Source organism: Meleagris gallopavo, chromosome 2, assembly GCF_905368555.1.
Source record: "Meleagris gallopavo chromosome 2, MGAL_WU_HG_1.1, whole genome shotgun sequence".
Taxonomy (NCBI): domain Eukaryota; kingdom Metazoa; phylum Chordata; class Aves; order Galliformes; family Phasianidae; genus Meleagris; species Meleagris gallopavo.
The window spans coordinates 66,514,750-66,539,342 of NC_139405.1; the positions used below are offsets into that span (position 1 = coordinate 66,514,750).

At 40.3% G+C, this 24,593-nt stretch overlaps 1 protein-coding gene across 6 annotated transcripts in view; it reads right to left on the bottom strand.

The window, feature by feature from the left end:
- Positions 1 to 2,221: 2,221 nt before the first annotated feature.
- The window catches only part of AFG1L (AFG1 like ATPase), a 63,379-nt gene continuing 41,007 nt past the window's right edge, over positions 2,222 to 24,593 (bottom strand). For 5 of the 6 annotated variants that reach the window (XM_010707533.4, XM_085217539.1, XM_085217541.1 and 2 more), the window contains 6 exons: positions 22,204 to 22,286; positions 18,636 to 18,706; positions 18,279 to 18,379; positions 9,500 to 9,640; positions 8,234 to 8,347; positions 2,222 to 7,538 (listed from right to left, as the gene is read on the bottom strand). In XM_010707533.4, the coding sequence (XP_010705835.2) occupies positions 7,404 to 7,538; positions 8,234 to 8,347; positions 9,500 to 9,640; positions 18,279 to 18,379; positions 18,636 to 18,706; positions 22,204 to 22,286 (645 nt within the window). In that variant the 3' untranslated portion in view covers positions 2,222 to 7,403. The remainder of the gene's footprint in view (positions 7,539 to 8,233; positions 8,348 to 9,499; positions 9,641 to 18,278; positions 18,380 to 18,635; positions 18,707 to 22,203; positions 22,287 to 24,593) is intronic. The other variant, XM_085217542.1, reaches the window with a different exon arrangement.

Consider the following 24,593-nt stretch of genomic DNA (forward strand, 5'->3'; position numbering starts at 1 on the left):
CAAGATAGAAAGATAGGAATTCCCATTGTTTTATGTGGAAGCCAAGCATGACTGGAAAAGCAGCTGTCATGAGGGCTGCAGGGCCGAAGTCTTTGTTGCCTGAGCTGGCACATGCAACCCATGAGGCAGAAGAGCACTGTGTGTGTCTCAGTGTACCAGCCTGGTGCTCTTCTGGCTGACTGCTGGGAGTTAAACGGAGGGAAGCTGAAGAAAGACGGGAGAAAGGAGAAAATCAGTGATGGCAGCGATAAAGCCTAGTGACACCACCAGGCCTTCAGGAGATCCGTGGGGAGCAAGTTCCTGTAAAAGACCCCACCAGCCCCTGCCAGAATAGTGCCAGACTGGTTTTCCAAGGCTGGTGGTGGACATGAAAGCATATTAAACCCTCCTCCAGCACAGGTGAGAGGCCCAGAGTGCAGAAAGGAGGTGGGAGCAGCCTCAAAAGGAGAGGCATTGCTGGAGCTGCAGAGCTGGCTTGATGTATACAGACTGATGGGCTATGGGGGAAATCACAGGGAAATCTCAAAAGCCTGAGCTGTTGGGGAGATGACAGGTGGGGAGACCCGAGCCGTCATGCAGACTTGGCTGTGTCCCCCAGTTCAGTCCTGTCCTCAGGTTCAGCCAGTTGTTTTGCCCTGAGGGAACAGCTTTAAGGGTCTGATGCAGGGCTTTTTGGAGGGTAAGGGGCTGGCAGGCAATGTGCCCATCTTTATGTCAGCACAGGGACAGGAATCAGGGACAGCTGGGACAGAAAGGGGATGCCATCCCCTAGTAGTGCTGAACCAAGCGGAGGGAGACGAATGTGGCAACTTTGTGTCTGGGGAAAAGTGGCAAAGCTGGGCCAGGGCAATGTCCAGCATCCCAGTTGGGCACCTGGGTACACAGCTGGCTGTTCTTCCCCACAGACACCCCTCACCTGTGCCCTCAGGGCTGCACAGCGCTGTGTGCCACGAGCACAGGTGCACTATGTGCTGGAACCATCTCCCACCCAAAGCGGCCAGGCGGCTCTGACTGAAATTTAATTTGCCTGGTGTGTTCAGGGGACTTTCTAATCAGCATTTCCTACAATTTACTTGGCAAAGAAGCTCAATTGGCAGCTGCCTCACTGAATGGGCTTTGCACCCAGTCTAACCTTCTCCATTCGCTATTTGCAGTGCTGGAAAACCTCTCCGTCTCACTCTCAGAAGTTTCTATAGCAATCACCGCCGTCGTAGTGAAGCACCGAAAATGGCGAACCATTCAGATTGTAATTTTGCTGGACAGTAGTTGCTCCTCTCCCTACCGGCCTCTGAAATTTCACTTTTTGTGAGATATGACAACTGAAGGAGACCGGTCTTCAGCCCGCGTATGCAACGAGCTTTGTCCCCCTGCACCCAGAATGACTGCGCTAGCTGCGTGCAGTGCCTGAATATCGGCCAGCAGGACCTGGGGCGGCTGCTTGCTCCCTGAGCTCCAGGACAGGCCTTACGTGAGCGATGTTCTTAACAAGGCGGCAGGAAAGAAACAACCCGCCGACACGTCATCGTGTGACCCGAACGTCATCCATCACTGGAGGTAGAACAAACAAGTTACACAAGTGCGTTTGGCTTTACTAATTGTAAAAGAACAGAGGATACAAAGGGAGCTTTCTCTTCGTGTCAGCGAGCTTACTTTCCCTGGTTCATTTAACTTTAGCTTAAACAATCGCTTGATCTTTTGTTGCGCGCTTCATCTTCCAGCGGCTGTGATCTCTCTTAATTACTGTGACGTTCAAGAACCGTGCACTAAAAATATATTAAGCAACAGAACTGAAGCGCTTGCTTTCTGCCCCGAGAGGATGTGCCAGAATTGTAGCACGGCTTCTGAAGGAACCGACTGGCCATTTCCTAAGCTCTTCTAATAATCTTTTCCTACACTTTTATGGCTATTGTTGCCCACTGGAAAAATTAGCGTAAAGCTGAGTAAGGGGAATTGCAGATAAGTGTTTGTAATTTGGCTTTGGACTAACACAGTGTGATTGCACTGAAAGAATTTGAAATCTTTGCACTGGCAGCGGTACTCGAATCCGGGAATATAGGATTCGCATTGGAAAAGAGTGGATTTTTGTAACGATTTAAATGAACAATTTCAGCTAGAGAGTGGATTAACGGAGCCAACTAAACCCTTCACCCTGACAAAGAACTGGCGGGAGAACTATAGAAACTCATCCAAAATTTTACCAACATGAATGCGGAGTAATAGGTCAGTGAGAAGCATTTCTGTGTTTTAATGACGCTCTTAGAATTCAATTCAATTTGAAACAAAAGTTGTTTTACAAATATGAGGAGAATGCAGAAGGCTGGAGAGGGAGTGAGTGGCCTGCATCCCCCATCTGCTCTGTCCTCCCTCTGCTCTCACATGTCGAGCTGCCACTGCAAGTCCTGCTTCTTAGCAAACAGGAGGGAAAACACAGGCGCTGCTGTAGCCAAAGGGTCAGAAACATCTCCCACTTTGCAGGGTCACGGATGTTCCCGCTGTTCTGCTGCTTCGCTCCCTGCATCGAGAGGAGCAGTGCTGTGCTTCAAAGCAGGACCTCCAAAGGATGTGATGTTACACGAGATGAAACACGGGGAGGATGCAGCCTCCTGCTTCACACACCTTGGTGAATCTCTAACATGCTACGGAGAAATTTTCAGATCATCTTTATCACCGGGTATCAACAGAGTCCTGTCAGCCCCTCCTGTGCTGCAGAGTGCGTGCAGACAGGGAGGCAAAAGAGGAAGCTGTGACTGCTTCTCAATTAAAATGTTCTGCTTTCCAGCCTGGCCAGTACAGGATCCCCAGTCTGGCTCAGAGCAGAACCACAGCAGAGCAGTTTTGCTCTGAGCTGGCCCCATTGCTCGCCCAAGCAGGATGCTTTGCAAATCCATCTTACTAGTTTAAAAAGTAGAGATCAACCGTTTTGCACAAGTTGTGATATTAAAGGTGAAGAATACTTCCCATACCTATGTCAATAGACACATGGGGCTAATGCTCTTCCTTCTTCATCAGATGTTCCGAGCCGTGCAAAACCTATTGCCAACTGCAGAACTAATCGGCTGATAGTGAAAGCCGCTCTCAAGCAATAAGAACCCCATACTAGCAGAAGAAAGAAAGCATTTTAATTGTGATTTGCACTGAGATGGAGCACCCAACCCTCAGGCTGCTGGAGAAGAGATGTGAAAAAATGGTTTCCAAGACAGAAATGAGAGCCCGCCAGGGCCAGGCTGTTGGCAGCAGTAACAGACGAGGACAAACACGAATCTGTTCAGAACATGTATCAAGAAATAGTGGGAACAATAAGTAAAATGCTTATAAAATCTAGATGTATTACTTTTTTCTGTATTACAACATAACTTATTTTCAAATAGCAGAAGGATTTAACAGGGCTCATTTATATATTAGACTCAAAATTACATATTTTTAAAAATTCTCAGTATCCATTAAAATGAAAATCCCAACAAAATTTACAAAGCTGCTGTAGTTCACAGCTACAGGAGCTAATGCTGTAATGAAATGTGAAGGCAATCTGTCATTACAGCTAGAAGAAAAATAGCCTGAATTATTTAAGGTTTTAATCACATTGCTCTTTTTTTCTTTAAAATAGTTGTGTTATACAAAAAAAAAAAAAAAAAAAATTACTCCGCAAAGAGGCACGTGGTGTTTCGTTGAAGGCATTCATTCTGTAACCCAAACCCCAAACTCCCCATGGAGTAGCTAATTTTATTTTGCACTGTTTATACACTTTCATCCCACAGCCTCAGTATATCCAAATAATTATGAACTAAGCCCAGCAGCACTCCAGGGCTAGCAAATAAGACAATAACATTCTCATTTTATCAACAAGGAAACTGAGGGGGGGTAGTTTAGATCCAGACAGGATCTAAACTGCAGGAAGAGACCTCCTGGATCTGCGTCCCTCTGGTCTTGATGGAGACACTCTTCTTCCTCCTTGGCAGATGCCTGGTGGCCGTGATGAGCACCGGTTGAAACCTGGTCATTTATTCATGGTTAAATTGCTGCAAAGCAGGTGACATCTACCCAGCTGCAGTGTCACTATGATCACATTTATTCACAAAAAGCCACTTGTGGTTTCCCTTTGTAGATCAAAATAACACCGTAAGAAGCATACCTCCAATTCCTATGAAGGCCTCGGGTAGGCTGACTCACTATGCCCACAATACTGCAATTGTTCCCTCAATTTGTGCAAAGGCAAACAATGAAAATCAGTAGCTTAGAATGACAGAATTGTGCTATTTGTTTAAAAAAATAATAATAAAAGAGCTACTGCACAAGAATGTGAAAGGCAAATGAAGCTTTAAAGATAGGTTGTCTACACAGATAAAGTAACAACACTCAGAGATTGTATCCTGAATTGCTGGACACTGGAAATAGTTTATCTCTGAGGTCTTTTCCAGCCTTGGTGATTCTGTGGTTCCTTTGTCAGTCAGGTATTTGCAACACATTGGCCAAGAGATTCTCAGCCAGGATGTAGCCTTTACAAACCAACATGAAGCACTTCACGTGGTCCATAATCACATGAATTTTACTTTCTATGACAGCAAAATATCATACTGCACCAATAAGGTTGCTGTGTTTCAAAAAATTACATTAATGCTCACTCAGTAACTAAAAGTTAAACAAAAACACGTTGCGGATCTGAGGTGACATGAGTTTTTGCAAGATAAGAAAAACCCAAGAAGCCCGTGCTTGGGATAGCATAAATCCAGCAATTTCAAGGCCATTAAGGGACAATTTATTCACAGGCATTTCATTGTTTGCATTTTGGCAATTAAAACATCTTAATGTTTTAATTAATTCATGCCTCAGGGATACATCTCATACAATGCTCAATTGCCTGGAAGCTATTTGGCCTCAGGTCCATCCCACCCCAAAATTGCCATTGGAAAGAGAATTTATGCATGCCACACAATTATAAATGACACCCTACAAGAAGCATATAGGGCTTTACATTCTTTAAAGCAGTGGATGCATGCAATATGCTTCTTCTGCAGGTACTGCAGTGATCTCCGCTCTTGCATCCAGGCTGGCAGATAGATTGGTCCCAGCAACTTCTCCTCGTGGTCCTGACCTCAGTGCAGCAATCCACGCTCTCAGTGCAACCACAAATGCTGCACAGATTATAGCAGCTTTTCCTGTTTTTCCAGCCCCTTTCAGCCCCAAAATGCTTCTGAAATATTCCCCATTTCCTCTGCCTGATTGTTGGCAGCACCTACCAAAGAATCCCAGCAGAAGGCTTCCTACCTGGCCAAGTCAAGGCTGCACTATGGCTTTACTGAGGAATGTGTTTTGGGAGTAGTGCTGACTCTGGAAGCTTCTGGGAAAGTGGCTTCCCTCCTATGGCTCAGCAGAGCTAACCTGCATCCCAGGATGCTTTCAATGATTCTGAATTGCAGGCATGCTGCAATTAGGGGCTATGCTTCCAGAAAATTCTGGAGATTTTCAAGAAAAAGGTAGATGTGGCACTGAGGGACATGGCTTAGGGGCACGGTGGCAATGGGTTGACAGTTGGACTCAATTATCTTAGTGGTCTTTTCCAAGCTTAATGAGACTATGATTCCATGAAACTTGGAGAATCTGAGTTTGGGGTCAGTGCACAGAGTACAGGAAAGCCTCAAATACCACCATGCAAAACTGTGCCTGTTGGAGCACAAGCACATCAGCCCCAGGGCTCCTGGGAAGCCCTGGTTTAATGAGGTTAACCCACAGAGACTTCCACAGCCTAAGTTCTGTGGGAACACAGCCTGCCAGAGCTCCTCTCTCATGTGTCCCATGTCTCACCTGCATTTCTGTAAGATTCTGCATTTCTTCTCTATCATAGATAGAGGAGGACATAGGAGCTAAATGTATGCACTGTTTTTTAAATAATGCAAAAAAATATCTACCATAATAAATAAATTGGACAAGGCCAAGGGCGTTTTATGCAATTAGAAAAAAAGAAAAGTTGAGTGTAAGCTGGAACTTCAGGACAGCTGTTAGCTTAGGCCAGGCTGATGAGCAGAGATTGCTATGTACAAATATACGACCACACACTTAAATTATATGTATTAGCTTTACCTACATTTAGGTATGTATAAATAAAGCATATATCCATTCTTCAACAATTCCTAAGTAAACGTAATATATTCTCATTGGATTTTTCATAAATATACATTAAAATTCTCAGATGTAGTCACTCTTGTGGGCATAACACAGTTGCATCAATTGTAAACTATAAGCATAGGCTCTAAAGATTATCTGGAGAGCAGGCACAGCCTGTACAAGTAACTCCCAGGCCAAAGAAGTGGTCAGAACAGGAATCCAGACTTGAGCACGAGACTCCCAAAACATCTGTACTGCTGTAACAACTCTTAAGTGCACAGGACCTCTCCACTTCCTCCTATTAAAAAGTCCCTTTTAAAAGCTTGCTTCAATTGTGATGGGAGTTAGGGCTCAAACAGGCATCATAAAGGCAGAGATGAATATTTTTGGTAATAATATTTTACCAAAATAATACATTTTGGTAAAACATACTTGTATTGCAAAATGGTGGAACTGCCTCAGTAGCACTGTCCTGCCATTGCCAGCTCAGGGCAGATGTGTCACTAGTGATGGAAGGTGCTGCAGAGATGAAAGTTCAGAAATACATCACTAGAGTGAAAGGAGCAAACCCAGCTTGCAAGAAATGGAAAATACAGGGGAAGTATTAAGTTGCACTTACAAGTTATGGTATACACTGCCAAGGCAGTTTCTTTTACCTTATGTGATTACTTGGATTTAATCCTCTGAGGTTTCCGGTACCCTCTAGCTCCTCCTCAGACTGCTCTGGGATCAAACTGTTAGTTTTGTATTAACCAAACTGAGCAACGGGCTGATTACACAAAACTCTTGGAGTCTGAAAGTCAACAGATGGTTACACACAGAAAACAGAGGGGAAAAAAAACAAAGGATTACAGAGGAGCTATGTAGTTCTCTGCAGAGAGCTACAGAACATGAGGAGTTCCATCAGGAAAGCCTTCCATCTCTCTTTTGTGCAAACTGTGCAAGAGGGGACAGACGCAGTGCGTGATCCACAAAGTGCCCTCTTTGGGTAACAGCATTCCCGACCCACTGTGAATCCTGCAGAGCCCAGTGACTTTTGTCTCCAGACTAATCCTAATCCAGTTACACTTCCTCAATATCAAATTACGTTTCACAGAAAATAAAACGAAGGTAAAATTCCACATGCCCACACACTGAGGGTACAGAAGAATAAGTCTTCATGTCCTAAGCATGAAAACCAAACAATGAAAGAAACACAGTCCAGATGATAAAGTGCCATTATTACTTCGGTTGTGCTATAAGGCCTTCTAATTCTGTAGTTTTACTTCTTTGCATAATTTCTGGTGCTTTTATTCAACTTTTAATTACAACTGCTCTTTGTTTCTGTCCCCATCTTTCCAGTATTGTTCAGTCTGCATTTCTGTGAGCCGTGAGATAGTACGCTGAAATGCAAAGATTTCCTCTTCTCCCGTGAACATGGAGAGACCTTTGGCAGAATCCTGTATCAGTACACAAAAACAGTACCACAATAAGTGAGAAACAGAGCCGTACTGAAGGGCATCCGACCTCAGTCTTTATCTGCTGAGTGCTTTACAGGCTTGGACAACAAAAACAGCAGCATGGCACCAAGAGAAAACGAAATTAACCTCCTGAAATTGAATAAAACCACCTATTTCAGCTAAGCAATCCTCTGACAGAGCACAGCAAAGTAAGAATTTGGATGCTAACACACTGGCCATCTACTTCCACTTCTCTGTTGGCTACTTGTATGCTGATTTAAACAAATTTAAAAATGATTAACAGTATCTCTAAGAAAAAGGAAAAACAGAATGAGCAACACAGAGAACTGTCTGTGAAGATGTGTGAGGCAGCCCTGGGCAGCCTAGCAGGAGACAGAAAAGGATTTTAAATGTTGGAGCTAAACTTATTTTCATACATCACTGAACACATCTAGTGACTAACAATCAAAATTACCTTAAAATTGATGCAAAATGGTTCTATATAGTGTGATATTTTCTTCGACTATGAGTAAGTAACAAAGCATACAATTATGAGAGCGACAGATACGCTGCAGAAAAAAAAAGCAGATCACTGGTTAAACGTTTACCTGATTCCTCTTCTTAAAACTGCTGCTGTCATTATGAGACCACAACCAATTTTGTTACAAAAGGGAGAGGATGTTAGTATCATGTACCTGGCTCAAGTCCAAATCATCCATCAACACTCTGCTGTCCTCCAGCTCACCGCTGCCGGCTTCCACCACAAACAAGCTTTGGAGAGGAGTCGCTGCAGAGCAGATAATGCGCACCTGAAAGGAACCAGGCAACCATATTCAGCACCCATGCTGCGTGGAAAAGGGATAGCATGCATCTTTTACGAGAAGCAAACCTCAAGTAGGAGCTCGTGGCTTCTTTTTCCATGTGTTTCTCCTTTCTCTAACACTGCTGATAGATTAACCTTACTTCCTGATCTGGAATATTGACCTCACGGGATCTTTTCCTTAATAGCACCTCAAATAGTAACTTTTACTCAGAGAACAGAACAACTGTGCTATTAAACACGTGGTGCACTGCCCACGTATTTCTACCTGAAGAATGCCTACACTCGAGATGTCCCAGCAGTCTGAGCCACTCCTCTCGCACCTTACACACTCAGATACACACTGTTTGCTGATAACAAAGGCTGGTCTACATCTGCTGGGAGGAGATTCCAGGTGCAGTGGGACACAGGCAGCCTTGTGGTCCCAGCACTGCGGCCTGGCCTGCACACTGCATGCAGGCAGCCAGTGAGCACCAGAAACCTCAGCACCTTGCTGGGTCGGGGCCTCTCTCATCTTGCCAGGACAGACTTGAAAAAAATCTCAATTTATATTTCCTGATTGTATAAATACTGAAGTTTATGCATATATAATCGAACATAACACGTAAAATCCTTTCTTTCATTACTTTTTAAAAAAATCTAAAACATGAACTTCTCTTTTTTGGTTGCTTTAATAGTCCTGATTTTGCTTCCATGATCTGGAAGCAAACCACTATAAATCCAAGCGAAGTGCTGTATTTATCGTTACTATTTCATTAGCAGCTCCACAACCAACTGTAAAGCCCAAAGCAATTGTTTCCTTTAAAATTAATAACGTAACAATGCTATTAACTCTTTAGTGCTCAGTGCAGGAAGGATTCCTGACCAGTGCCCACACAGCCGGAAACCACTTACTCTCAGGTAGGCTCCAACACAATCTTTCATTATTAAACTGTGGTCATGCTTATTACTCGCAGAAATACAATGCCTCCTCATTTGCCTTATTCACAATGGGGCAATCTGTGAAACCAGAAGATGTTTCCTTGCAGCCTTTGCTGCTTATGTTTTCCAGAGTACTGATATTTAATTGGCTGAAGGTTAACAGGCAGGTCTGGGGCTCTTGCTGTTACTCCTACTCATGTCTGCAAGGCTCGGTTCTCACCTTATGCTCATAAAAGGTATCAATCAGAGTAATGAAACGCCGAGCTTGAGTCCTTTTTGCCATGGTAAGAGGCGGGATGTCACGAACAAAGACTGTGTCAAAATGCTTTGATATTTCCAAGTAGTCACCGGCCCCAAGAGGCTGAAACAAAACAAACCACAGGAAATGGAAACCCATGAGAGAAAGATCTATAGCACTGTACCCTGAACTATTATGCTTACAGAAGGAAGGGTGAAAAGTCTGCATCACGTTCTTATTTTTCAGGAACAGTTCAGTTCTCTCTTACTGACACAGGCAAATGTGTGCTCGCTCATACTAATAGCTTTACCCAAACACTTTTTGTTAAAAACTTGGCTCTTCTGTACCCTGACCACTTCATGTCTTGACAATTTCAAACAGAAATGAAACACATACTGTGAAACAGTAATACATAGAAGAAAAGAACAAAAATAATTAAGCGACAACATCAACCTAAAGCATAAATAATTTGAACAATGAGCAGGACCTAAACCATCAACAGAAGATACAGACAAGAAGTGGTACCTCATTCAAGTATTCAAACGTATTCATTTAAAACTACTTTCATTATATGGAAGGCCATATTTTTCTGTGAGGTCTACCCTACTAGAACTGCAGGCAGTATTTTACCTTGAGCTTTTAAGTCACTGTATTCAGGAAAAAAGCATCATACACCTGAAATCCATCTCGTTAGTTTTACTTGTGTGGGTACTTGAGTATATTGATGCAACCATTCCATAGAGTAAGATCAGCAGCATCCTGCACAATGTTGCAACTCCCTTCCTAATGAAATGCACTGTCTCAACAGGACAACATGGTTATAAAGCACAGCAATATTGCTAATAGCATAAAAACAGGAAAACAGAAATATTGTACGTAGCAAATTAATAAACAAATTTACTGTAGGCCAAGCATAGCTGCTTCACTAGAATCTTTCCTCAAGAAATTATGGGTGATTATTAATGATAATCCTGAAGAAGACTTTGGGTTTTATTTTGAGAATGGAAACCCCACAGAAACTGTCCACACACCATCAGAGGACAGCGAAACTTTGATGGCATTCCAGAAATTCTTCTGGTGACAAATAGGAACAAGGAGAGCTTCTCATCAACCAGCCTCACAGGCAAGGATCGAAGACCCAGACTTTAAGCCAGTTCCCCCACGTGCACTCTGGTGAATCAGCTGCTTCCCTATTCACAACCACGCAACTTCCTTGCAACATCTGTGGGAAAGAATTACTACACTTTCAAGCACTTTTAGCAGTGTTAAAGAGGCAGTACGTATCGCATCGCCAGCTCCAAGTTGCACATACTGTTTACTTTCTCTCCGGTTTCAGTCCCCCTATGGTGTGAAAATGTTCAAGAAAGTCAAAGGAACTGGTGGACAAACACTGCAGAGCCAGCCCACTTGGCATCTCACCACTAGATAAAGGTCAAGACTATTTGGAAAACAATCATAGTGAGTGCAAAAGAAAACAAGGCAAACTGTAAAAGCACGACACACCTTGTGAAGAAAGGAATACATTTACTACTTTTGCTTCTTCCTACTGCCATAAAGACATTTTTATAGATGGTCATAATAGGCATCCTTATCACAGCCAAACAAGGATTCAACCTACTTCAGCAGCACGAGAAGCAGGCAGTTCGAAACTCCTCTAATTAAAGGAAGGCAGATCATTCTGAGTGTTTTAACAAGAATTTCTGAAACACCTACATCAGCACTGAGTGGTGATATTCTGTAAGCCTGGATGGAAATGTGCCTTTGGAGACTCCCAGATCTTATCAGAAAGATCTGAGCCACTCAGCCATGACTGTTTTAGCAGAATAAGATTGCACCTCCCCACCAAGACTCGCGTCTGGTGAGACACAACAAAATCCCTGAAGCAGCCAGCTGTTGTACACAGTTTAGCTGTATAGTTCTCCACACAGAAAAGTTCTCCAACCCTCTACTTCTGGAATTGAGAAATACACGGCCCTGCAGATGGAGACAAAGCTTTTAATCTTGATCTCAGCATAACGCTCTCACTTTGGACAAGTCCTTCAAATTCCCTTCTGCCCTATTCTACTTCTGTAAAAAGAAGGAACAACCACTAATGCTCTGGGGATAGTTTAAAGCCCTGCCCTAACCAACTAACTCGTGCAGCAAAGGAAACAAAGCCAGACTGATGGGTTCAAGGCCAGCTGACACCACTGCTAGAGATGCAGACTGTATACCCTACACACAAAGGCTCCACCTAGGAGAGGATTTCCACTGTTAGAGCAGCCAACAGCCTGCCACTCAAACTGCCCTATAGGCCTTCTGCTTCCGGTGAAGCAAGATCCTCAGTACTGGCTGGGTTCTGACTTCCAGCAACTGAGGCTTGGATAAGAGGACAAGATTAGTGAGAAACAATTTCAAACACTTACCACTGTCCCCTCTGTAAGTCTGCAGTACTGAAGTTTATTTTATGAACCTTGGCCAGTGATGGAAAGTCATCTGTTTTTTGTTCAGTAGAGCACACAAAGGTATTACTTTCTCTGAAGTTACTAATGAAGCTAAACTTCCTCCTAATATTAACATAGATATGTAATCTTCTAACTAGTAGTTAAGCCTGGTTAATCTGGTCCTCTGAACAGCATCCTACAAATAACCACTTAATTTGGTACGTGTTTCTGGTACTGTCTGATCTTCCTTCTGTTTTACTGGTTATTGATCAAAACTGAGCTTCAGAACTGTAGCAAAATAATAATTGTCAATAACCATTTGTTACCCACTCTTTCACCTAACGAGATTTTTGTTGTCTAGCACAAAATGTTAGCAGATATGAATTTTTCTCATTGCACTGTTCTTCCTGGATGTAAAACTGCTGTAGATTTTTGTCATTAACTCTGATGCCAGGAGTCACTATTTTCTAGGCATTGTACTAATGCAAAACGCATTAGCACTAGCATGGGCTAGCCTCCTTACAGAGTGCTTACCCCACTTCAGCCTGCTGGAGACTGAGTTCTTGTCTTCATTTGTTTTTGTTTTTCTCTCTACTTAATGCATTTTCAGCCATCATCATCTCAGTTCGAGTAGGATGTTTATTATTTGGAGCTCTCAGTGGACTGTTTTAAGAGTTAGTTGTCATCTGTTTCTATTATATATCCCATTAATTAAAGTAGAAAGCACCCGTCTTTGGTGGCTCATCAATGACAAAGCAGCTCATCTTTTAGAGTTTGCCTGAAGAATACAAAACGCTTTACATGTGTTAGGAAAAGATATTTCATCTTAGGAGAAAATTTGCTTGTTGACACTGGGAGGTGTTCCAGGGCTACTTCCAATAAAACACTGAGGAGTTGTGATTGACAGTGACTATAATTTAATGCAGAAACTCCAACACTTCAAAACTTCCTAAAAACAAAATATAGTTTAAGACTATATAACATTTACAACTTACATATTAGACAGCAACAAAAAATTACAAAGCTCTTTCTGCTGTTTCCTAAGGAGCCACTACTATGGTCGATGAGATAGAGCATCAATGTAACATTTCAAGATCACAATTCAAGTAAGAACAGCAAACGCTGAAGAATAGATCTGTGATGCATCTACATCGAAGTTTAAGCAAAAACAAAGCATTTAGGGTGCAGTTAACCTGGTGAAGAAATTTAAAGAGTCTTAAGGCAGTACGAACCTTTTAGAAAATTTGGCTGGTCAAAGTCAAAGAGGACTTCACTTAGCCCTATAAATAACCTGGGCATTTAATGAAGAAGGCAATTTCTTAGTAAGTTTTACTCAAGGGGTCTTGTGAAAAAAAATAAATAAATAAAAAGGAAGCATGTCACTGTGTCGTTAAAGATCACATCAGAGGGCATACCAAGGAAAGTTCCAAATAATAGTACTGATTTGGTGTTTCCTAACTAAGCATCATGAGTCAGTCCGCAACTCTAAATCATGTAGCCTGCCTTGATATTGCTTGATAGGAGGCTATATAACCTGTTTGCTAAAATATAAACTGATTGATCTGTTATTCTTTCTTTTAAATATGCTTTAAAGTATGTTTTAGCTACTCTCAGTACGAAACCTCCCAAAAAATATCCAAAACAATCTACCCCTCTTCATGTTAATCACACAAAAAGAAGATACATTGAAAAAACTGACAGTTCAGACAGATGTTAGCCTGTGCAACCTTAACTTAGATCTCTTGCATATATGACATCTGATAAAGTCTTGAATGGCATTACCCAATGCTTCCTCCCACCCTGTAGGGCCCTTGACCCAGGATACAGAACAGAGATTCTCACATAACGCACATTTATCAGTACTACTTTTGTCCTCTTTACTGGTGTGTTACAAGGCCTCATTTTTCATGGACTTTTCAAATGCTCGTGTTGAAGAAAAATTGTGCATTTCTTCTTTGTGGCTTTTGTTACCACAACAACTTCACTTGTAATAAATTTATCTCCACAACTACGGCTGCGAATCAAGAAAGTGATATTGCCTCTATAGTACAGGGGACAGAGAAATTCCAGCTACAAGTAAGCTTTTGGTACTAGACCAACATCCTCTGAAACTCAGTCTTCCAGGTTTCATGGATGACATCAATTCAAAGCAGAATTCCTTCTGCCTTCAGCTACAGCCATGACTATTGCAAGTTATGCTATAGAGATATGAAAAAGTTCAGAAAAATGGTTATGATTGCCAACAGTAAAGAGGTGGGTATTTTGTTTTCGTTTTGTTTTCTTAGAGGAATAGCATTTTGGCATTTAACATCACCATTCCTTAGGTTATCCATCCATAAAATCAGTTTTATAGGTACTGCCAGCAGAGGGCAGCAGTTGCTACGCTCAAGTGAGAGGAAGACTGAAAGACAAGACTAGGAGATAAATAGTATCTACTCACTCCCTTAGGTCCTTGAGAATTAAATACAAGGTATGCTGTCGCCTCAATTATTTATACCAGATCAGGAGTCAAGCCAAGCTGTCACAACAAACAGGTTTTAAACAAAATTTTAAAAGAAAAGTGAAGAAAGAGGACTGGCAGAGAGTGATTTTTCTAAGGCTTAATGAATACTGACCTTAATGTGCGTGCAGAGGAATGAAACTTTGCTTTGATGGGGGTATGATAAAAAAGGAACAAAAACACAGATCTGAAAGATTACACCAGAGAAGCACATTTTACAGGAAGCCATTCTAATAAGCAGATAACTACTTTCATGCCACCACCCACCATACTGCCATATAAGCCCCAGACGTGGCACAGACCTGAAAAATGGCTTTTTATTTTGCTTTAAAGCAACTGAAATAGATCAATATTCTATCACTCCATATTCTACAGTTTCCCACATGCTTACGTAATCCAGTAAAATAAAAAAAAAAAAAGAAAAATTTTAACATTTGAATTGAACTGAATCAGCTAAAACATGTAACTTTCCTCAAAGAGGAAACTGATGTAAAAATTAATGCTATCAAATCAGCTGCATGCCACGTGTCTCTGTGTTTTACTTCTATACAGATTAATTGGCAACTGTTAGTTACTAATACCTGATGCATTATTCTAGACCTATTGTTGATATGGAAAAAAAAATATATAGTAAGATGTGAAGCAAGATAATAAACTATAATACTATGTGGGTCACTCTGAAACTAATGCCTCGTATTTATTTCCATGGAAACTACAACAGACACAGAGAGCACAATAACAATGTTTGATAGAGCAAATTCTCAGCTACAAAACACGATTTTTCAACACTGTCACCACCATCACCTATGCATTTTTGCCAATGATGAACAAGAGCCTGCATGCTGCACTTGTAATAATCAGCACCAGTGGAGGTGATCCACTGCCGCTGTCATCACAGCTGAAACGCAGCACCCTCTGCCTCACTGTGCTCACATCCACTGTTTGGTCCCCATCAATGTTCAACAAGTGTCAATGAATGTCAGTGGGTGCAGTTTTTTCTACATGGAGGAACTCAGTGACACACCTTTGCTTCATACTTCCATGTCAGACATTATTCTGTCAGACTGCCCCTCTGCTGCCATCTGTCACACAGCAACAACATGTAATGGGGTTCTGCTGGGAACGTTCAACCTCTACTGCCATCCCGCCACCATCTGCCACTGACACTGTGGGCCAACATAATAAATAGGAAGCATGAGTTTTGGAGCAGCTATTGTAAATAGAAGTCTGAACAGAGTTGATACACTCTAATACGAAGCCTCCTTTTCATCATAGAACGTTCCCATTCTATATGCATGCTTCAAACTGACTTCATGTGAATATACGTCTGTATGTGTGAACACGTATTTATTTGTAAAAAAATCAGTTATTTACTGTATTTCTGAGAGTAAAGCTATTACTTGCTCTCAAGTTAAACTTTCCTTTACAAGTGACTCGATGAGAAACTGTGCTTCCATGTTGTGGCTCAAGAATGTCAAATTTGGAAGAAAGTTGCTTTGGTGTCAGGGAGATGCTTTACACACGATCAGGGCACCATTCAAACCTCAGGAAGTGACTGGCCTTGGCAAATGCACTCTGCAATCACCACACAGACTGATGGTAGAGTAAGTACTGCCCATCTCCCAAAAGCACAAGCGGGTTGAGCACAGGCAGTGTGCCCCCCAACGTTCCCCTGTGAGCTGCTGAACTCAGTTACTGCATGCACAAAGGGTAGCGACAGCAGTGATCCCAACACCCTCACATCTCTGCTGCAGACATTTTAAGACCAGAAGAGATCTTGAGATCACCCACTTCCCTACATTTTAGAGACAGTCAGCCTAAGAACAATTACTATTTTAGCTCAAACACCTCTTCCTAAAATGATACACAGTTTGGACACAAAACATAGCACAAGTAGGCTCTGCCATTTCCTTCAGTACTTGGGGGAAGTATGCTACTGCTTTTTTTTTTTTTTTTTCCCCTCTAATCTGAATCTCTCTGCATTCTCTGGCTCTCATCACGTTTCTTCTGCTAGATTTAGGAGCCCATTAATACCTCTATTTTTTCCAACTAAGACAGCTGTGCGTTACAAAACTATCTTCCAGTCTTCTTTTTGACAAACTGAACAAAACGAACTGTAAATCTGTCATGCGAGGGCACAAATTCTCCAGTTTCAATAATTTGTGCTTTTTTCAACAGCCTCTTCAGAATTTTCGGTATCTTCTCAAAAATTCTGATGTCAAAACCACAGCTAACGTTCTGCCATCAACCTCGCAGCGCTGTTTCCAAAGCTAAAACAGTCTTTCCACCCTCCTTTCTATGCCACCAACCCAGGAGAAATCAGGCCTCAGTACTCTAGCATTCCATTTGGTAACAACCCATCTGCAAGAAATATTTTTATACATTAGTTAACTAACTTTTCAATCCATTTAACAGATAATGCCAATTTCTTAGTAAGAACACCATGTAGAAAAGTCAGCCTTCTCTGCAAAGTCAGGGAGACTGAAATTCATTTCATTTCCATTCTTTAATTATCTACACTATGAAACCAGAACCAACTTTTCCAAGCCCATTTCTGGATTAAAAGCTGACTGATAGACTGAAGTTACACAGGTCCTACTCATGTTTTTTGCCTGTTTGTCTGTTACCACTGGCACACAGTAGCCCTCTTTAGCGCTCTGGAATTTCACTTGCAGAATATTCACTTTAAATAAAAACCCTGTCAAAGATCTCAGCCCAGTTTTCCAGCGCTAATTATCTGAAATGCATTTGCAGGCTATTTATAACATATTCTCAAATTATTAACAGATTGAAAGTTATTTTACTACTCTTTAGTGAAATACATATTTTACCCTGCTTCATCTAGAATTAAGTTTTTCTTGAAAAACCTTTTTCTTTTTCCACATCGTTATTAAAGGTTCAGTCACCTCCTCTTAGAAGAAGCCAGTAATGTTCAGGTAATATAAACTATACCAAAATTCCTGTCTTACTTGACAAAAACAAAAACTGTTTTTGTTTGAAACTGAAAACCCGTAAAGTCCAAAACCTACAGTCTGCAATGTAATTATCTGAAAAGCACTTTCACCGGTTATCACCTCAGTAGCTACAAGGAAGTGAAAAAAATGCCTACAAGGAAGTGAAAACAATGCTACAATCAAAGGATTGATGAACATACTGGGAAAAAAAGAATAAAGGTGCTATCAGCCCAGCTAAGGGTCGTGATCACATCACAGTTACTTCAGGTGTAAGATTCCTGGGGGACTGTCTTCACACCCTGTGAGGTCATACACAGACAGCATTTCAGTAATTGCACCCATATACAATTACAAAACACACCTAACAGAATTTGGCAGTATTTAAAGAAAAATAGCAAGTTTTTAAGAACGCCTGGCACTAAATAGGCCTTGTACAGCGAGTCACAACTAAGGAATGTAACAACAGATTAGAACAGCAGCAAAGCATTAATCTGATAGCAGCAGGATTACTAGTCTTTTGCTCAACTATCAACTTATAACCCAAATTTTAAAAACAGTATTTGGATGCTTTTTATATATGATTATGTTTTGTCTCCTAATATTCCAACAATGATCCTAGGCCAGGCACAGACTGCAGTAGGATTTTCGAAGACAATGTAATTAAAAGTGAATTTACCATATCATTAAAAAGAAAATGATTACTGTTCTTTTGGGAAGTTTTGTTAGTTTTTTGGTTTTTTTTCCCTTTTAAATTCAAAACCTTTCTATGGGTTAAAAAAGCTTTTAATTCCTTAAGACTTGGAAAAATAGTAAGTTTGTACGGTGTTTTTTTAAACTGTGAGAAGTCTGAGCGTTAACTGATCTAGATTTGACTGGGTACTCACTCTGTCACATAGCTCTTCAAATGTGAAGTCTGCAATGGTTCCACACGCTTTATTCAGCCTCAGCTCTCTGCCTTGCACTTTTAGAATCCTTGGTCTAGTTACTATGGGAACATGAACAAAGACTCAATCTTCTCTGGATAATTACTATAAAATTCATCTCTTACAGATAGGAAATGCATAGCTTGATGAATAATAGCACATGATTCAACACATAAATTAGACAAAATGCTGATACAATGACTGCCACTTGAGTGTGGCATCAACCCATATACAGCAATGGAACTTATTAATTGGTCAGTGGAGATTGGGCATTGTGTTCTAAATGTATTCTCTTTCAAGAGAAATTAACTTACGTACAATCATTTTGTTTCTGAGCCAGCTCATCAAACAACTTATCCATGACAGCCTCCACATCAGCTTCACTTGTGCTACAGTGAAAAGAATAATAGAATATGAAATTAATAACACTTGAAGCCAACATCAAACAGCTGCCTGAGCCTGCTTAGCTTTTTGCCCATAGAAAAGAGAACAGGATGTTATGCTCTAAATACAAACATTAGATTTAGAATACACTTAAAAGTAGAGAATATTAACTCTCAGGTAGATGATTCTGCCTTATTTGCATACACTGAAAGACTTCTGTGTTTTGAGCCGTTTCCAGTAATGAGGCAATACAGGCAGAGCAGATCCATTAACACTATGTGTACACAATGAGAAAAAAGGCTTCTGGCTCTATCTAGCATGCAAAATAAGAGCAAATAGACAAGGCAAGGCAGTCAAGCACCTAAAGAAGTATCCTTTGAAATGTCTGAAGGGACTTCTTGAAATTAAATATTAGAGCAGCTTTATGGAGAAAAAAAAAAATCAAGTCAACTGATTGTATTGAATGAAATGTACGCAGCGTGTAAAATTAAAGTGAGATTAATAATGCCAGCATTACTAATTGTATCTGCTTCATTTTTTCCGCTAACCCATAGAACAATGTTTCGGAAAAGGTCAACCACGAGTAAGGAAAATGTACAATATCTGTGCACACAGCTGAAGTTTATGTTCTACTTCTGATACCACAAGAATGATATATCAGTCCAATCAGAGAATTTTTTTCCCCATAATGGTTTACAAGGCCAAACTCTTTGTGTCCATCTTCCTTAAATAAGACAGTATGTCTAGCTGAGTTCAAAACCAGAGAACAGTAAATTAAGGCTACAGCACACAACAAACCTGTGCTAAAATATATAATGCTTTGTTGAAGCTTGTACAATATTTGGCACAAAAAGTCTACCTTTATAGATAGCAGATGCACTGAAGTTGTGTTGCTGCACACAGACATCCGTAAAGCAACAAGTGACGATCAGCAAATCACACAAGTATTTTCTTCTTCATTTAACCTTAAGCATCTTAAAAATGTTAAAAGCAAAACTGAAATAACTACTTTAGTAGTTCAAAATTAGTGATACTAAACCTTGTAGACACAGAGAATCTGGGGGAAAAAGACTTCTGCAAGTTCTATTTGAAACCTCTTTAAAACTCTTCTAAGTAAGAGGTTACGTCAGATAAAATATGTTCCAAAAGAATTAGATTTCTAAAAAAAGGTGACAAATGAAAAGGAAAAAACCCAGAACAAAACCATAAAACAGGGAGGAGAGCGCTTATGTATCAGAGAACATGCACCTGTGCATGCATGTACCATCACAAAGTGTGATATAAAGACTATGAGAAACACACAAATATGACACAAGGAGGATATTTGTACCTAATTACCAAGAAAGTTTGTTTTGAAAATAGACACCTGAGACTGAGATCAAGGAAGTTGCACTGATCAGTCATCATGTAATTATGTTACACTGATTGCTTTCAGATGAGTAAAAGAAACTTAAAGCAACTCCCCTAGATGCAACCCTTATTCGGAATGAAGAAAAGACTACACAGATTATGAAGCAATGTGAGGAGTTAAAAAAAAAATTATGATGATGGTATTATAACCTTTAGTAGTGGAACGTACATATGTTGAACAAAAAGATTTTCTTTGGGGGAAAAGACTAAATGGATTTCAAAAATCTGAAGCAAAATACTATACAGTACCTAATAATTAAGAAAAAATACACCAAAAAAACCCACTAAGTGAGTTCTGAAAGTTCCAATGAACAAGTCTGAATAGAAGAATAAATGCAATTCCCTCAGAGAAGGAGTGGACAATGAGGCTAAGCATCTTATCTGCAATGGCAGCTACAGGACTTCTATTTTTTCACTACTTCCAAATGAATTATTAAGTTCTAGAGGTAGTCAACATCCTTCAAATGTCAGAACATGGAAAAGACTTATCAGCAATGTCTGCCATTCACTTGGTTTTAAGTTTCTCAGCAGAACATCATGAAATGCACAGAAGAGCACTGCTCCTGGGCCTTATTCACATGTTCCTTCTCCTCTGAGATAGCCTGTTACCTATGGGAAACCACATGTGCAGTCTTCATTTACTTAGAGTATGGACAGTGAAGAAAAGAACACGGTAAGGGCTTTCCACAGCTATCGAACAGAAGGTCACAGAGTACACCAGGCACACTAAGCACAGCTTGAAGCAAGGACAGCTGTGTAGGGACCAGAATAAGAGCCACAGGGACCAACTCTGAGATAACAGCGGCTACTCCCAGTAACACCTCCAAGAAGACAATATAAAACTTAAAAAAATTTAAAAATAAAAAATAAAAAATGGAGCCATACAAGAATACAGAACAAGAGACTTTTTCTTGAGCTTTTTTGCAGATGCAGAACCTCCATTTAAGCTGCATTTTCCATACACAGGATGTTGTAATTTCCTTCCAGAATTAGCTAGAGCTGAGTATGTTTCTTTTATACATGTGAACAAGTAACAGTAGGGCCAGGCCCTAACAACCTTGGAATGAAGGAAGCAATGAAGGAAAACATTCAAACATAGGTTTGAAATAAAGGCGAGGAAGAAATCTGTCATTTCGTCCACATTTACCAGGAACAATTTACCTGCTGCAATTCTGCTTATCTTCTTTCAGACAAAAAAGTAAAACTTCTAATTTTATAGTGAAACAATGAGGGCTTGCTTGATTTCAAATATTCATGACAGAGGTGAAAATACTGCACCCTTCTTAAGGCAAACATGATTTTAAATCAATATTACACACCGAGTTGAAAGATATCATGGTTAAAAATCTTATTTTAAGCTACTGTCTGCCTTACTCGTGTTGTCACCAATTGAATAATACTGTAACTTAAGAGCAAATAAGAGACAGAAAAATGCCTACAATGTAAAGGTTCCCAAGTAGTTTTTAGAAAAAAAAGGACATTTCTAGTAGGCAGATAATGCTGCAACTGTGAATGTGATCTTTAAAGACATTTATTTGCAAACACAGAATGAAGCGCTGAAGAAATTTTGTCACAATAAACAGAAAATGTCAAAATATGAGTTTGCTGTTTTTTTTTCCAATCCACAGCACTGGAAACACCCAACACGAGATGAATCCTTGTCATTGGAAACACCCAACATTAAATGAATCCTTGTCATTAGATTTCTACAAATACTTAATTACTTAAATACAATAAGGATGTTCTTCTATTATAAGAGAATTGTGCAATCTCTTACAAGAGGATATTCATTACTTTCTAACCATCTGTCACTTCAGTTCTCCAAACACCACACCTCCCCAAAAAATCTAATTAGTTTTTATTCAGTCACACATTATAAACGATGCTAGTGTGGGTACTGAAAATGTAGTTTAATGAAGTTAATATCGAGACATAATGGAAGGCGGTTTGCTGAACAAAATGGACCAGAAAGCAAAGAAAGGAAAAGTCACACCCTGCTAATTCTACTACACATTTTTCATCTCCCATTCACTAGGAAATTATTGGCTAATAAGGAAAAAGAGGGCAAATACCGTACTGTAGATCAACTTACAGGTAGTACAGTTTTCCAGCAGCAGGAAGCACTCGTTTCCTGTAGTCTATTCCAGAATCAAGCTGGACTGTGCTGCAGTATTTCTACAGAGAGGGAAAAAAGAAAGAAGCTTTCCTCAAGATAAAGCTGTGATTATTACTGCCTGTATTAGATAGAAGGCACACTGCTGTGGCAAACTACCGGCATGAATATCACCTACAACTCAGATTTAAGACATAAAATTGAAGTCTCCTTTATCACTACTGAAGGAAAGAAGTAAGCTGAAAATTATACACACATTCAAAACAAAAAAAAGTGACTGTTCTCAAAAATGTATCAGTTAGAAAATTTACGCAGATTGGAAGAGCAATAAACAAAGTGGGCATTACTTAATAACTCTGATAGGGCTCTGTTTGGACATGGTAGGGATTAGAAATAATTATTTTGACATTCAAGAATATAAATTTAAAAATAGGAAATGAGGAGCCATAAATGTTTAACAGATCACAACCAACTTCTAGCAACAGAGATGACTAAAACTACTACTCACCCAGCTAAAAATAGTTGCTTTTTTTCCCTCGACTAAGATTAACAGTGCTGTAAGTCAAACATCATATATGTAAGCCGTACAAAGTCCTGCTACAAAATGCACCGAAGCATAAAGGGGAGTGAATGAAGCTACAAAAACCAAACCTTTTCTGACAGTGTACCATCCATTCAGACAAGGAACTTTAAAAGAAAAAAATTAAGCTTCTGAGTATGATACAGATGTTCCTGAGCATTCATACCTGCTGTATTAAACAGTTCTTTATTATTATTATTATTTATCCATGACCTTAAGGTTGAGAGCAATGTTCTCTCTAACCCCAGTGGGATTAAGATTTTACAGCCTCTAGTAAAGGAAATATCTCTGTTTATCTATCAGTATTGCTGCCAACATATACCACTGCTAGCTGTTACCCAACCCCAAGCAAAAGAAGCTGTAAAAAAAAAGGAGGGAAAGTTTTAATATTTTGGAAAATATAACTCTATCAGCAATTTAATTAAACCAATCTAATTTATTTTTGTAGGTAACTCAGCCCTATTCGAGTTCTTTGGGTTGGTGGAACCCAGTAACTGATTCTGCAATGTCAGTGCACTATGAACTACCAGTTTCTCTTTAATATTTTCACTTAGCATTTCATATTCTCTATCAAACTTTTTCAGATATCAAAATTGGAAATGTCAAATCTCGCAGCGAGAATAAAACATCCTTAAATATCTGAATTACTATCCTCAGTGATTTAAGGGACAATGGCCCTTTTGAAAAAAACATGTTGCACAAGACTTAGCGAATACAAATATCTGCCAGAGTGACTGCGACGACTCACGGCACTCATTTTTGCCCCTGACAATTACTGAAGGTTCTGTAATTATTTTAAACCTCCAGCTTCTCTGCAGAGATATACAGAGAAAGAAAGGTGATGAAGAAATGATTCTGAGAGCACAGAATCCCGGGGAAACGCATGTATTTTTAATTGCGGTAAGTGAGAAAGCCATGCTAATCAAATCATTATGCCGGGCTAAGGCTACTGCAAACACAATAGCACTGGTGCTACAATATTATTACAATCTATTCCCTTTCTCTTGGTGAAAGCTTACAAAGGAAAAGAGTAATGGAGCAGAAGAAAAAAGTTGCAGAGGCGTGTGATAAAATGCGGAAGGAAAGGAGGGTGTGTGCGTTTTCTTCAGCATCAGGCAGGCAGGCAGGGCTGGAAGGGAGGTTGCTGAAGTCTCAGTGCAAAGCTGTGCACTTGGCTGTTCCTTGATAAGCAGCGACGCTGGGCATCTTTCTGCCTACAGCTGTATTTTTTCAAAGTAGTAGATTAGCTCAAGTATTATCTTCTTCACATTAGCGGGAATAAAATCCTGCTATCAAGATGGAGGATGTGCAGATGTTGGAGTTTATTTAGATTTTAGATACTCTGATATTTAGCAATACTGTTTAACACCTTTCTTTCTTTTTTTTTTTCTTTTTCCCCTTTGGAAACAACAGATGGCAAGTTTAGCATGAATTCAGCCTCATCTCTTTGGCCCTCAAGACAGGATGCCAAACCATACCACTCTTGCAGGGTGCTGTGTTGCAAGACAGAGAGAACAGCAAACAGAGAACTAGACGTACTTAGGAGCATGGCATGTTTTTTTGTATTACAGAAAGAAAAAAAAATAAGCACCTGAAACACTATAGCTGGTGTAAATTCATCGTGCTGATATTTACAGCAGTGCTAGCAGCTAGGCTGCTAATAATTGCTGTGAAAAGTGCATGCTCAAATACAGACCAACTGTGGGGAAAACAACACAGGTCAGTGAGGCGTGCAAAAATACGTATCAGCACTTGGGGAGGAAACACTTCAGTCTGTTTGCATTCTGCT